Here is a 15,827-nt window from a genome sequence, read left to right on the forward strand (position 1 = left end):
TCTTGCTGGCCGGGCTGGACATATGATTCACATGTGTTTCCCATCCTCATCTATCCTCCAGCAGGGAACAGGTCCTGAATGCTGCTGCAGAGAACTGGGCTCATGTGATGCGGTGAGCTTGGCTCCCTGAATCATTTCCCTGTCAGCTCACAGAAGATGTTGCATAACATTGGGTGTCAAATCCTGGAAAAGACCGAATCTGGAGCAAAGACAATATGGGGCAGCACTAGAGCTTGAGGAGGGTGAACATTGCTTGTTTTTGTAAACAGGCCCCCCTCCTACCACATGAAAGAATAAAACTGTAAATGAGTTTTAAGGCCATTTAAGGAGAACAATAAAATCAATGGTGAGAAGAAGTGCAATGTAATTTCTATGTAGTATAACCATGCCATTAGCTGCTCTGTGGCCCTGGAGCAGAGGGTCCCGTAATTTGACCATATAATATTTTCTTAGGCAGGGGAAGCATTGGGAGACTAAAGCCAAATAGAATGAATGTGTAATTAGTGTAGGTACCATGTAAGCATACATCGGTGTTATAGCTTTAGAATGGTATATGTTTGAATAGTGAAATTGTTTTTGAGAACTGTGGTGGAAAGAAGTGGACATGTGGTCCAATTAGATCTGTGCTTCTGTGGCTCATTATATACGGTTTTCCTACGCTATGAGTTAGTATTTCTGAAATCAGCAATTACAGTAGATAAGCAAACATGTGACCAGATACAGAAAAAGCCAGCAGTCCTAAGATTTAGACTTACCTTCCCCTAGGACATGAGACTTGTATGAGGCAGCACTTGATGAGGCTCCACAATGGATATCATGCACTTTGTTATATCACATGTATGACCGTTTTCCTGGTTAGATTCTCTGGAGGCATTTATGCTGTCCATGGCAGGTGGACATATTTTAAAATGTCCATAACAGAACACCTCTCAGAGGCATTGAGTGCCAACAAGTCGCAGAACATCTGCCTGGCTTCAATGGAGAATTGTTGCCACTTTCCTGGTGCCAAGGTTAGGTCTTTCTTCATTTGCCACCAAGCAAACTCCCGATACATGGGGTCATGACCCCCTGCTTCTTCCCAAGGATATGAGCCGGTCATAGCTGTGTACAACAGGACTCCAAACGCCCACACGTCAATGCTCGGGTGCAGCAGCAATTGATCCCCTTCTTTTAAGCTGCACAATTCCGGAGCAGTATATGGGATGGACCAGGCCATACATGGTGCTTGAGTGCCCCGGAGCCTCATCAGTCCAAAATCTGCTAATTTGACTTCCTTACATTCAATGTCCATGAGCAAAATGTTGTCCAGTTTAATGTCCCGATGGACCATTCCTCTGCTGTGCATAAAGTCTAAGGCACTCGCTACCTGTGGAACAAAACCCTTTACAAGATCTTCATTTAAACCAACCTGTAGAAAAAAAAAAGAAAATTAGTCACTAGACACAAATATAGCACAATGTTACCCAACATATTGAACCCACCTTACCTCGTGTACAGGGAAACAAACATACATTAGCTGAATACACAAGGAGTATGATTAAAGGAAACCTGTCAGCATACAAAATGGTGCCATTAATGGTGCAAGATCCATCTTAACCCATCTTACTCCATTTTAAACCTTGCTTCATAACTTGAGTGATACACATACCTAAAACAACAAGCGTATGCCAACTATACATCCTACCAACTCACTGCCCTGGGAAAGGAATCTTTAAAACTCAGAATGCTTCAAAAGCAACTAAAACTAGAAATCGTGACTTTATAAAGATCAATACATTTTTGATACAAACTTACATTTAGCTTTACTATTGAATGAAGGTTTCCAGCTGGTGCCACCTTCTGGACAAAGACATAGTCGTTGCTGGTTTGGAAAGCGATTTCATGGGTTTCAATGATATTTGGATGGCCGCTGAGACTAAGAGACATTCCGTATTCCACTAGGAAGTTGTCCATTGGAGTTGTCTCTTTACTCATCAGTTTCATAGCCACCAACTCATCTGTTAAAAAGAAAGACATAAAAAGACAATGAGTATCATAAACCCAACATTAGAGAAATGATGAAGCTTGCTAAAGTTAGTTAAAAGTTTCTGTAAATCTAAAAGCTCTGATTTATTAAGATCCATAATCATCACTCAAACACTGGAAGCAAGGGGGGCTTGGAAAACTTAGAAACTTAAAAAATGCTGCTCAAAGGTTTGGAAATGTTCTGCAGCCGAAGAATTCTGTTGATTCTTAGATCTTGGATGTTTACAGTTTTTGGGGCAATTCTACCAAGGCATCGCTGAAGAACTCAAGAAGGCACCCCAGGGCACCTGGGCACCCTGGTTGAAAAAGATTGCCATAGAATACTCTAGCCAGACTAGCAAGGCATGAAGATAAACAGAAAAAATAAATAAATAAATATATATATATATATACACACAGTATATTTAAATATGAAGCGCAAAGTACAACAAATGATCTGAGCATGTCATAGCACAAGATAGTTGGAGCCCTCAGACTCATATCTTTGTCAGATGTGTTTATTGCCATGTGTGTCCCAGTATTGGGTCACTAGTGGATCTTCCCAATAAGGACCCAGGTGGTAATAAAAACCCGACAGAAGTTATAACTCATTCATAAATCAAGCAAATAAATGGGATTGGCTGGAGTTGGCCTCTAGCTACAGCCATTGTATTGAGTTGCTGGTCAGAGTTGCCAACATTCTAGTCAATGTTATGTAAGCTTGTCATTGTAACAATATAGTGGAAGAGAAAATAGAACCCCACATGTACTAAATATGACAAATGGGAATAGTGGAATTTGGAACCTGATTATTATAAAAAAAATGTTTTTGCTGGATTGTGATTTCAAACCAAACTGAAAATTACCTAACAGACAATCTAGGATGACCTAAGAAAACCGGTATAATTTTACTTCTAGGATACATGAAGAAAGAAAATCTCAATGTATGTATGACGTTGGTTATATTCTAAAAAAAAATGTAATCAATACACAGACCTCTAAACAAAAGAAAATAATTTATTCATACTTGTAGGGCAATAACAGGCAAATTAAATAAAAGAGAAAAAAATCTAATTGAGGGAACATAAAAACGTTTGTCTATTTAACTTACTGCTAAAACAGGTTCTTATTGGAAAATTTGGAAAAACAAAGAAAATTAGGGGGGAAACAAAGTTTCATGTACAAAAAGACAGACAGGAATGGTGAAAAAAAACTTTTGATGGTGAATTGTTATTTAACACACAACTACTAATCTACAATCTCTCAGACAACCTCGGATGGAACGGTTTCATTTTATTTCAAGGGAAGATGAAGAAAGAACATCTGAATGTAATGCATGAGGTTGGGTAGATTGTAGAAATTACATATTGCAGGATAATGTGGATATTCCATCAATCTATGGATCTCTAACCAAAGACAATCATTGAATCCCTTTTGTAGGGCAATTTAACCTTCTGCTAAGAAATCGGTTTTTGTTAGGCTGTCATTGTAAAATATGATGACAAAGAAAATTAGGAAAACACTTGTATGTATGAAAAAGTCAGACAGGAATGGAAAAATTACAGGAATGGCAAAATTTTGAACTCAGTAAGAAAACTTGATTTTGAATTGTGTTTAACAAGCAACTGCTAATCTACCATCTAACAGACAACCTGAGGCGTCATTGTTTTTTTTACTATTTCAAGTGTACATGAAGAATGAATATCTGATTGTAAAGCTTAATGATGAATATATTTTAAAAATAAATGATCACAATATCATGTGGATATTTAATCAATATATCAATCTCTAAAATAAAAGGCCTATTTGTCTGACAATAAATAACAGGTAAGTGAAAAAAATAGAGAACATTCTACATTTATACTATTTACATTTCTGCTAAGTACATCTCTTAATAGTAGAGAAAAATGCTAGCTAAGGATAAAACTGAGGATTATAAAACTATGAAGTTCTATGACTTACTTTGGAAAATGAAGGTATAGATGGTCTCCAAGTCGGTCTTCACGGAGGAAATCTATGTGGTCTTCTGAAAATCAATTCTGGTGGGAAGCAATGTAGAATATAAATCACTTTTTGCTACAAGCAAAATGAGAGTCACTGAAAGTAAGGAGTGGAGGTCTGGTATATATGTGAGGAGAAAATGGAATTTGTTAATTGATGGGAGATTCTGATTGGCCAACAGAGAGGAGCTGCTCATTAACATATGATTGGTGACTTTGGAATGGGCTCCTGAAGGGTGGAGCAGGTAGGTCCATATGAATGGGGATTGTTTATGCTGTGCCAGTGTGATGAGGGCGGGAAAATTACTAATTTTGATTGATTTAATTACCAAGGAAACCGTTTCTAGATCCTAAGATTTAAAGAGCTAATGTATAAAATGTCTTAATTTTCTTTTAATAATATATTTTTATTAAATCGCTCAACATAAATTTACAAGAATGCAAAATATCACATTGACCCAATTTAACCATGGAAAGTTTATGTATAAAATATCTGTCTAAATAAATGAAATATAAACATGCATCCATATATAAATCATAAATATACAATCTAAAACCAACATAGAACTCCACCCACCTGAGACTATAAAGTGGGCAATATATATGAACTGACAAAGGCTGGAATGCTGAGCTGTGATTGGGACCCTGAAAGTAAAGGTATTCTTTAAAGGTTTTAACAAAGATGTTCCATCACTAAAAGCTTCAAAAATCTTCTGCAGATTCTTACGATATATACTAATCTTTTACAAGCAGAGGATTTACATATAAAGTCTGAGGGCCAAAATACATTTTTCTGCTATGGGGCTTCGTCACTAGTCATTTTTAGTAATGTGGAACTGCTCAGACTCAGCACTGCGCTCATACACATATATGTTCATTGGGGAGATGAAGGAACTTTCCCTGAGATGGTGAAATGTATGTCTTTATTGTCATGTTTGGTTTGTATTTGTTGTATTTTGTCTCCACAATCTACTTTACTTTAAATGTTCACTTTGAGGTCACTAAACCGAAAGTAGAGAGTACTCCATTGTGACAAGTCCAGATCCCATTGGGGGCCAAATTATTTTAACTGAAAAGGTTAATAAACCCCCTGATGTTGGTAAAATCCAGATTTTCTTCTCTAAGGGTAATGAAGTGTTTTTGGGGTGCCATAGTAAAGGTAAGGAGGTGGCCTCACCAGTGTGCCCCATACTTCCAGTACTTTATTGAGCAAGGCATAGGGAATCATAGACCAAATGTGGAGGAAATGCAGGAAATAAGCAGCTACTCTGCATTAGGTTGGATAGTAGAACATGCTTGATAATTACCTTCTATATTACTAGATTGCAGGATTGCCATATTCAGGAAAAGGATATTGGAAGAACCAACTGAAGCCGGTCAATTTAATAGGAATAATAGTAAACTGAAGAGGAAATTTATTTTGTTTGATTTTGTTTTTTTTGGTTTATTTTATTAAGATAAAAAAATCATGAATTGAAAGATTTTTATTTTTTTAAAACTTGTTTTAGTTTATTGTGATTTGTTTTATTGAAATGCATTGTATTTGTATGAAATTAAAGCTAAATGTTGCAGGGAGGATGTTTGGTAATGTTCACATTTTAGCATCCTCATTTTTGGAAAAGTGGAACTTTGAAGAAAATGAATAAAGTGAATACAGATGTTGCAGATAAATTAGTTTTATTTTTTTTTCTGTGCATTGTAAAAACGTTCTAGTGTATAAAGCTGTGTGTGGTCAGTGGACCAGAGTATGGAGTATTTTAGGTTCTTTTGATATACACTACAAAACATTGTTGTTGGTGGAAATGGTAGCCATTGTCAATTGTTTCTGCTGAGTGTCTGGGTGTTCACCTCTACTATTGTTTGTTTATTGTAATTACCAAATCCCATCCCCATTGCCTTCAGTTCCTCCTCTGTGTATTGTCTGTTGGGTGTCGGCTGAAACCATTCAGGGTAGATCTTATTGTTATGGTAAATTTCTGTGCTCCAACACCTTGGGTGTACTGAATATTGTAGTCTCAGACTAATGGCTTAAAAAAATAAAAAAAAATTAGTTTTCTTTGTGTCATTTATTTTTCTATCACTTGTTTTCTCAACTTGTTAGCAGAACTCTGAAAAGTTTTAAGGTAATTACTTGGAAACTGTTGGCACCATCTGCTAGAAATGGCTGCCATATCTAGTATGGAAAGCTTTGTAACTAAAGAAGGTTCAAATCTTGGACGGTTCAGCAGGGACCTGCCAAGATTTAACCTATGTATAGGCAGGGTGAATGTACCTAAGTTGATTGATCGATTAAATTGAGTACAACCAACCTGTTGGGTTTTCTATGTGATTATTGCTAGCAGCTAATATAGACTCCCCCGCCACCTATCTCCACCAGGGGAACACAATAGCTTCATGGGAAGGATTCCCCCATCAACACTGACTGCTGTTGGTGGGTGAATCAAGCAATTTTTGTTTCCTGCATCTCGTGACTATAAGAAAATGAACTCTCTGAGATCTATTATCTCTAGTGGTATAATTTAGTAAAGTATATTGATTAGGTAACTTAATTTGTGACCACTTGTCAGAACACTCAACTGAGGGTTTCAGTGCAACATAGTGGGTATTAGAAGCCCTCCAAAACAAACAGGGAGGATACACCACAGAATTGTTTTTCAATATTTAGATCTCCCATAAATATATTGGAAGAACCATTAAACACAGTTCAATTTAATGGGCAGGATACCAGTAGAGAAAATTTTTGGGTTTAATTTGATTTGTTTAAAATGTGCTCAACTTACTTCAGTTTCTTGGGTTTGTGTTTTTGTTGGTGACATATTTTTATTAAGAAGGAATTGAAAGATTGTTTTTTTTCCTAAAGTTTTTACTTATTTTTTTCTCAGTATGGTTTTTTTTTTTATAAGGCAAAAAAGCTTGACTTTTCTTTAATAAAAGCATTAACAGTTTTTTCATTATTGAAATTTTGTGTCACCTAAATGCATTGGGGTTGATTTATTAAAACTGGAAAGTGAAAAATCTGGTGCAACTTTGCATGGCAGCCAATCAGCTTCTAACTTCAGCTCGTTCAGTTAAGCTTTGACAAAAAAACCTGGAAGCTGATTGGTTTCTATGCAGGGATGCACCAGATTTTGCACTCTCCAGTTTTACTAAATCAACCCCATTGCATTTTGCAGGAAAGTGAAACTAAAAGAAACTTATGGACATGATTTTAATGTTTTAAGCATTCTCATTGCTGGGAAAGTGGAAATGAATTCATTACTTCCAATTATTTTAAATAGATGAGTTTTGGTCTTTCTGTGCAAGGCTAAAAAACATTCTAGGGTATGGAGCTGTGTATGTGTGGTCAGTTTAGCAGATACGTATTTGTTGGATTGTGTTTTTAATATCTGTTACATCTAGAATACATTATTATAAGTTGAGGATGACTTTTGAGGTGTACTGCCCCCCTAACATTGGCTGGTGAATTGCTTGTGGTAGTTATTAGCATAACACTGCCAATGTTTACTGTTCCTATTGTCTTCCTGGGGGGTCCACCTGTACTATTGTTCATTCCATGCTTACTGTACATACAGGATCCCATCACCATTGTTCATCATGTCCCCTCTGTCTATTGACTATCAGGTGTTGGCTATTCAAAGTAGACACCATTGTTATTCTAAATTTTGTGCCTCAATCCTTTCTATGGAATATTCCAGTCTTAGAACATTGTGGGATACGTTTTTTTTTATTTGGTGGTGGTGTACTGTTGAATAGCTACTAAAAATTTTGAGCTTTATGGAGAAGTTGATGGACAAGATTGGTAAAGTTGAAGAAAGGACTGAAATGATAAAAGTAATGAAGGAAGCCCATGGCACCAGACACAGGAGGATGTGAAATTAAGGCTTATCAATAAAATTCAGTAAATGTGATGGAAAGACAAGGCTAACATTTGCTGCTGTTGGATGGTTGAGCAATGTGAATATTTAAAGGTTCAAAAAGAAGAACTTTGACTGAGTATCTTTGGATACCCCGGCCTCCTATCCCTCCTGTATTGAACTGTATTGTTGCTGTATTGTCTCCCGTTATATTGTAAAGCGCTGAGCAAACTGCTGGCGCTATATAAATCCTGTTTAATAATAATAATTTGTGCTCACACTAAAAAAGTATAATTTCAGGAAGTCAAGAAAGCTGATCCAAAGGACTTAACTAAGTCAGCTATACCAAATTAAAATCTTTATGGAAGGATGTTCAAGAAAAAAATGCAACATGATCAGATCGCATTTCAGACTTATTTATTATTGGACTGCTGAGAACTGTGATCTGTGATTTTTTTTTTCTTTTGTGATTATGAATTTAGTACATCCAGAGCAAATGATGGACTACAGATATTGAGATCCAGATCTATGGAAAAGAGATCACAGAGCTGTACTGGAGTCTACCTCCATGCTGGCTGCCAATGGGGTCCAATCTGCCTCCATTCTGCCTGGCTATGGGGTCTAGTCCCCCTCCCTGCTGCCTTCCAAAGGGGTCCAATGGGTCAGTAGACTTCATTTTGTGCTTAAAGAGTCTTCAGAATACAAAGGCAAAACTATAAATCGTAAAGGAGATTGCATATAAACCATTATTACATGTGTGGTCTGGTTTTACTGGCTACAAGGGGGTGACTGTTACAATAGGAGTTTATGTGAAATCTCCATTGGTAGATATCAATAGTTTTTGTCCTGGACTAGGTCACTTACAGACCATTTACCGTGATCTACCAGTGAGCCAAATTAATATGAGAATACGTGCACGTGGAAGTAAGACACTGACACTTCGCAGTAATGCCAAGTTCCTAAAATTCTGTTTTATTGAGGAACTAACAGTATCATTTATAGGGCATATGATGCAGGCAAAGCATATACATTGATTGGGTGAAAAGTCCACTGGGTTTCTGCGTGTTCGTCCATCCGTGTTGATACCTTCCAATCATTGTCCCCAAAGAGACTCATTCCCTTTTATGGGGGTTGTTTACATTAAAAGATACTTTTCTCCTAATGAGTCACCAAGGGTGAGACTCCGGATGAAGGCGCCATCTTAATTATCATCATTGTTCTGTCAACCTATATCTGATTGTTTACTTAAGAGAGTAAGGAATTTAAAGAGCAAGATACAGACAGTAGCAAGACTATAAAATTGTCATTTTACTGATCATCTAATAAAACGTGGACTGTCTATCACAATCCACTACATTCTTGTACTGAGAAATATATACTAGCTAGAGTTTGATCAATGTGGTTGTGTAATATGTCTTATACTGTATGTCCGGGTTCTGAAGATAGAAGGGAATTGTTTGATTTTAATGTAAGCTGCCAAGGGGCGATATTCTATTAATTACAGGTGATACTGTATGACATAACAATAGACCGGGGTGCAGGAAGGTAGTCATATTGGCTCATTATAAGGAGAATCTGATTCCATCTTATCATATTTGTTGTAATTCACCTCTTCTCATTATTGTTCTACCTGTCTGAACAGACAGAATACAATCAATACACTTGCTGTGTAGCTTCCCCCTCATGTCAGCTGTTGTTCATCAAGGAGGCCTACTGCATGGAGATGGTCACTAAAAGAAGCACCTAAAATCTGAAATGTAGTGAAAAATATAAAACAAATAATGTAACAATTTAGGTAAATGTAACAATACAATAGAGATTGTGATATTCACTAAAATACACTTTGGTTTTGCTTCATAGCAAAATGTAGTTGCTAAATATAGAGAGAACTTTTACCCCCAGGACAGAACTGACCATAATAATGGTGATGGACTTGTGAACTGATATGGTAAAGAGGAGGTAGAACACCTGGCTGAGGTGTGACTGATGATACTGTTCCCATCACAATGGTCATGTTTATGGAAGCCACCCTCCATTGTTGGGACTAGAGGGTACAACTGTAGCCCTCAGGAATGCCAATTTTGCATGATAATCTTAGTATTGGAAGGGAGACAACTGCTTACATTAGCAACCATTGCAAGAGTTGCCATAAACATCAACAACCCAACTATTACACAGGTCTGCAAAAAATACATATCAGACCAGTTGGACAACTAAAATACCTTAAGATACATGCATCTGCACAAAGGCAATGGGAGGGAGCATCCGGGCATACCATGAGAGGCCAGTCAATGAGGGGACCCCACAAAATTGGGGGGGGGGGGGCAAGCCGCCTGCCCTGTATAAATACCTGATGTATAGAAAGTATGTAATATTTGAAAACAGTATAATTGGACCCTCTTAATGGTTAATACCACTATGATTATAAAAATCCGAGGAGAGGAAAGGAGAGGAGAGGAGAGAAGGGTAGAGATTGGGAAAGAGAGAGAGAACAAGGGAGGAGGATGAGAGAGAGAAGGAGTAGAAATGAGGAAGAAAGAATGGAAAAGAGAGGAAGCGAGAATGGTGGGTAGGGAAGGCAAAGAGAGAAAGGAAAGGGGACAGGATGGGTGAAAGAAAGGAGGGGAAGAGAGAAAAGAGAGGAAAAAGATTGGAAGGGATGGAAAGAGAGAGAGAGAGAGAGGGTGGAGGAAAGTGAGAGAGTGAAGGGGGGGGGGGGGGGTAAAGAGAGGGGAAGAGAAAGAGAAAATGGAAAGAGAGACCAGGAAATTGGAGTGGAAGGAGGATGGAGAGGACAATAGAAATTTGAGAGGAAAAGGGGTAAAAAGAGAGAAGGAAAAACAAGGGATTGAGAGAGAGAACCTCTAATGAAATCATTACAGAGTCACTGCTGACCTTTCATTCTAAAGATTCTATGTACCTGACTGTCCTACACAAGTCTGGTTGGTTTGCTGAGGATTAAAGATGAAGAGATGATGAGCCCAATTCATGCAAGAAATATGGCTAAGTGGTTGACTTACTAATGTATGCATATAGGCATGTATTTCTAAACCTGGCTGAAAGATTTGCTTGAAATTTCAGTGCAACAGAAAAAGTGTTGTTAGCTCAAACAGGAATTTAGGAGCTCACTGGACTTCTGGCAGGATCAAACTGTATTTTTCTGTACAGAGACACATCAAGAGCACCACCCGGTGCAAAGGAGGAGTAACTACTTATATATGTACAAGTTACATCTCCCATGTACCAGGCAGGGGTCTTGTTCATCCATTGGGGATAGTCAAGACTTGTCATCTAAAAAAATTAAAGAAATATTGTTAGAAGAAAATATAGAAATTATCTGTGAAATGCAAACAAGAAAATTAAATTTATAATGACAGGGGGCGTGTCCAAGATGGCGATCGGACCAGTCGCCTGAACTGGAGCTCCGACGGCTCATCTCTTCATCCACAGGCATCCACCGGCATCCACCATACATCAGAGGGCGGGGGTGAGTGTGAGACTCACCCGTCCCCGCGACATCCCTGCTGGGCAGCTTCGGGCGCTGTTGGCGCCACTCGGAGGCGGTGACCGGGTGCGGCCTTGTTGCGGCCGGGTGGAGCCGCGGAGTTCACCGGCATCCAGCATACATCTGAGGGCGGGGGTGAGTGTGAGACTCACCCGTCCCCGCGACATCCCTGCTGGGCAGCTTCGGGCGCTGTTGGCGCCACTCGGAGGCGGTGACCGGGTGTGGCCTTGTTGCGGTCGGGTGGAGCCGCGGAGTCCTCCGGCTCACATCGGGCCAGTCGGTGGTGACAGAGCACGCGGTGCAGAGGTGGGAAGGGGGAAGACTGGTCACCCCCCCTCCTACTCGTTCAGTGAACGATCCGCCTGTCGTCCCTCCGTTCCAGACGGGACGACAGGAATATAAGTGTCACCCTCCCTCCCCCAATATGTGAAACAGGGGCGGTGTGGAGTAGTGAGGCCTAGTGAGCCCAGGATCTCTCCCATCAGGGTACAGGCTGAGTGCGTTTTCAGTCCAGGGAGACACATCATACTTGAGCACATTCCTTCTCCCACGGAGAACTGCCAGCACTTCACGATCCATTGGGTCACCCCCCACACAAACCCAGGAAATATCGGCATATTGTAGAGGCCTTGCTACAGCCTTTACAACAGGAAGCTGTGCTGAGGATAGGCCTATAGAAGACATCCCATACAGATTCATATAAGGGGAAGGCTGTGGTAATCCCTGTATCCGTAAGTCCGCACAGCAGAAACCATTGACCCCCCCTGTTTTGCTTATCCTTTCCTGCACGCTGAGGCATATAGTGCAATTCTGGGCCTGTTGTAAACTACCTATTCTCATTTTCACATATCTGTTCTGGGGGATCCAGCTTGACCCCCAAGAAAATGGCAATATAATACCGTGAGCCTTGACACACGTAGGTGGGGCTACGCAATCTTCACAGAGAGGCGACGCAAACATGGGGAAGGCAGACAGGAAAGCTACTACTCCTCGCTCCAGATCCCCTCGCCGTACAGGTGGTCCTGCTAATCGCAGTATCCCGGAGCTATTCCGGTCTCACACTCCGGATCACGCAGAATCCTCTTCTATTGCATCACCATTACATTCGCCTACAAAGGAGATTCCATCACAGTCTATTAGTTTGACAACAGTTGCCACAACAGCGGCCATACCTGGACATGTCGAACCTCCCCCTCTCACCATCGGGGATTTGAAAGCGGTTGCATCAGATATTAAAGGGACTCTTTCAGCGGCAATAGCTGAGCTACATATTGACCTGCAGGCAGTAGCGCATAGGCTGGACGCAGTGGAGGATAAAGTTAGTATGCAAGGCCTTGCTATTCATGAGGTGCGCAAGCAGGTTGACACGCACACAATGCACCTAAGAGAGCTCGATCGTCATATTGAGGACTTGGATAATAGGGGAAGACGACATAACTTGCGGGTGCGCGGTGTACCGGAAGCAATAGAGTCTGGCCAGCTCGCCCAAGTTCTTTTAACCATCTTTAATGATCTTTTGGAAAGACCGCATGAATCTCCTATTGAGATCGAACGTCTCCATAGGGCCCTACGTCCCAAAGGCAGAGACACGGACCCACCGAGAGATATAGTTTGCTGCCTAGTCGACTTCCGACTTAAAGAGGAAATATTACGTAGAGCTCGGGACAAACAGCGCTTGTTTTACCAGGAAACGGAAATTAAATTATTTCAGGATCTCTCACATCTCACCCTGCAACGTAGGAAAGACCTGCGCCCCTTACTAGATTTACTTCGCTCTAAAGGTATCGCCTACCGTTGGAAGTTTCCGTTTGGTCTTGCTGCAACACATATGGGGAGATCAGCTCTCATGAGATTTCCGGAAGACCTTGCACCATTCTGTGAAACCTTGAATATCCCTTTACCGGATATACCTAACTGGTCCAGTGTTTCTTCTTTACAATTGCAGCTAGATGAAAGCCCCATGGAAGCACAATCTGCTGGCCACTTATCTGGAGAAAGACGACGCAAATCTTCACACCCAGCTTCAACTTCCCCGGTACGAAGAAGGCTTATTAATGATGACAGTTTACCAGCATCGCCTGCACACCGCAAGGCGCGTCATGAATGACCTTTTCCCGTTTTCTGATATTCATGCTCATGAGTATAAACACCCCCACAGTCTGAGGCTGCTTTACTAGTGAATCGAGTAGGTTTTGTTATTTTTTATCCACGGTTCCTTTATGTGACATAACTAACATCACCTGTACTTCTCAAGGGTATGTGTATCGCATCAAATTGCCAAGCTTCATATATGTAATATGTATCAATCATATATATTCGTTTTGTAGGCATGTAAGTGCTGAGGTATCCTTATTTGTGTTATGAAAGAGAGATGTTGGGATCTGTGGAGCTATTGGTTGTGTACCTGCTGGTATTGAAGAGCTCTTTTTTTGCTTGGCTAGTGCGCAATACTATGGTTCTGAAAAGCTATTTGTCTTGATCTTGCAGATAAATTCTCCATAAGCCTTGAAATGCCTCGGGACTAGCCTATACGCTTGTACATACCATCTTTGGTGGGACGGGGGATGGGGGCTTATGCGGATCAGTAGTGTACCGAGATGTGTTTATCTCTCCTGAAGCATCCTAAACAATAATACCATAATCTGGATTCATGAGATTTCGTACCATCTTGGTGTACTGCTGTACGTGCTTGCCTCTGACCCTTGTCTCTTAATTAGATCAATGCTAATGTCATATTAATAGTCTATTTGCATTATTTATTTGCTCTCCTTACATTATGTTCGTCTTACAAAACTCTTGGAATACCTCTATCTGCAATTCAGTTTATGATATGTTACATACCTCCTAACTAGATGTGAGTACTGTGGTATTTTTGATTTGGAGTATGAGTCCATACTATATGATTTTCACATGTATAGTTCACTCCGTGGATGGGTGCAATTTGGCCCTATACATTTAGCTGCTCTACTTTGACGCAGACTCGTTGGGCCACAGATTATAGATGCTTCTTCCCCAGCAACCTATCTCTGTTTTGTAGGCGATGGGGTGTTCAACACTACTTAGGATCCCTCAGTTGGGATTATTACTTACATTATCTTTGGAAAACGGTTTCAGGAGATATTTGGCCCTTGGCTTACATCTCAGTTTCGGCATAAGGGATTTTGTTGCTCCTGCCATGCACTTTTTCATGTACAGTAGCTATCTTTATCCGAAATTGATATGACCTATGCAGACCCTTTTCAAGTGACTCGAGTGTTTATGTGGTACGGTTTAAAGTATCTTTTAGGAAATGACAGATCACAGATTGCATTGTGTATGACTCGTGATAACATAATATGTATATGGTAAAATAGGCTACGCTCAATTGCATAACGTATTTCCAATGACTGTCCAAGTTATGTCATACAGTTTTCAATATTGGGTCTTCTCCTTTGGCATACATTCACTTTTACACCTATTGTTGCACATCACTGTTTACGAGCCTTGATAGGGTCCAAGTGACTACCTACAACATTGAGTTTATCATGATGTTGCATATAATACTTTTAGCATTCATCCCTCCCCTGTTACACTCCACTTATCTCTCGATACAAGTTAGCCACTTCCCACCTACGTATATGTGTCAAGGACACATCATATTGGATCATTCCCCCTCTACACCTTTTATTCAGGAGAGTTAGGCCTCTTTAGAACTATACTATATATTCTTAATACGGCCGTTTCTGGGTTTGACACCTCTCCGACAGTATATTCGAGATTCTCACACAACGTCTTGCAAACAACCATTCCATAGGAGCTTTACTATGAGATAGAATAGCTGGACTATTCTGCCTCTGGAGTCGAGTTTTAAAGGAAGTTGAAGGAACATAGATTAATACATACATACGGGCATATATGAAACACACCTGACACTTCTCTCTTTTTTTCTACCTAATTTTTTGACTCTGTTCCTTTATAATTTAGTTTCTATTTCAACAGTTTAGAAACTCTATATTGATCTTTTTTCTTCTGATACCCCCTTGTCCCCCCCCCTTTTTTTTTTTTTTTTTCTCTCTCTCTTTCTCTTTCTCTCTTCGCCTTCCCCTTCCTCTCCCTGCCTCAGCGATACGTATCGAGTACACTTATAGCCCTCAAGCAACCAGTTCGTGTAGATTTCATAATGGCTAATAAACACGCTTCTAAACAGTCATTTCGCACACTTTCCATGGCCTCTCTCAACGCAAGGGGCCTAAATGTGCCTGAAAAACGCTCGCAACTACTCACTTATATGAAAAGCCTACGTGCAGATGTGATCTTTGTCCAAGAAACTCATTTTCGAGCAGACCAAGTCCCTAAATTCTCTAATGTTAACTACCCCACGGCATTTCACTCAGTTAATGCGGAAGTAAAAGCTAAGGGGGTATCCATTTAGCTTTCTAAAACGCTCCCGTTTGAACTTACTGAGTCTCTTGAAGATCCCGAGGG

The 15,827-nt window shown here is 40.0% G+C and overlaps 1 protein-coding gene across 1 annotated transcript; it reads right to left on the bottom strand.

Moving 5' to 3' along the window:
• Window positions 1-874: 874 nt before the first annotated feature.
• LOC149454774 (serine/threonine-protein kinase SBK1-like) lies at window positions 875-11,530 on the bottom strand. Its single transcript, XM_089687096.1, has 4 exons — window positions 11,363-11,530; window positions 5,882-5,939; window positions 1,795-1,997; window positions 875-1,408 (listed from the first exon to the last, which is right to left on the bottom strand). Exons 1-4 carry the CDS (start codon window positions 11,528-11,530, stop codon window positions 875-877), a joined length of 963 nt encoding a protein of 320 aa, XP_089543222.1.
• Window positions 11,531-15,827: the final 4,297 nt, after the last annotated feature.

The sequence above is a fragment of the Staurois parvus genome, unplaced genomic scaffold (assembly GCF_062004578.1).
Source record: "Staurois parvus isolate SC_StPar_1 unplaced genomic scaffold, SC_StPar_1.0 ptg000417l, whole genome shotgun sequence".
Taxonomy (NCBI): Eukaryota; Metazoa; Chordata; class Amphibia; order Anura; family Ranidae; genus Staurois; species Staurois parvus.

What these genes read in the sequence shown, in the direction of transcription:
- LOC149454774 (XM_089687096.1), bottom strand. Translation starts at nt 11,530, where the DNA reads ATGTCGCGGGGACGGGTGAGTCTCACACTCACCCCCGCCCTCAGATGT. An exon ending in CAGGGATGTCGCGGGGACGG is followed by an intron (nt 5,940 to 11,362) that starts GTGAGTCTCACA and finishes GAATGGTTTCAG; the next exon opens with CCGACACCCAACAGACAATA. An exon ending in GGCAATGGGGATGGGATTTG is followed by an intron (nt 1,998 to 5,881) that starts GTAATTACAATA and finishes TCTTTTTAACAG; the next exon opens with ATGAGTTGGTGGCTATGAAA.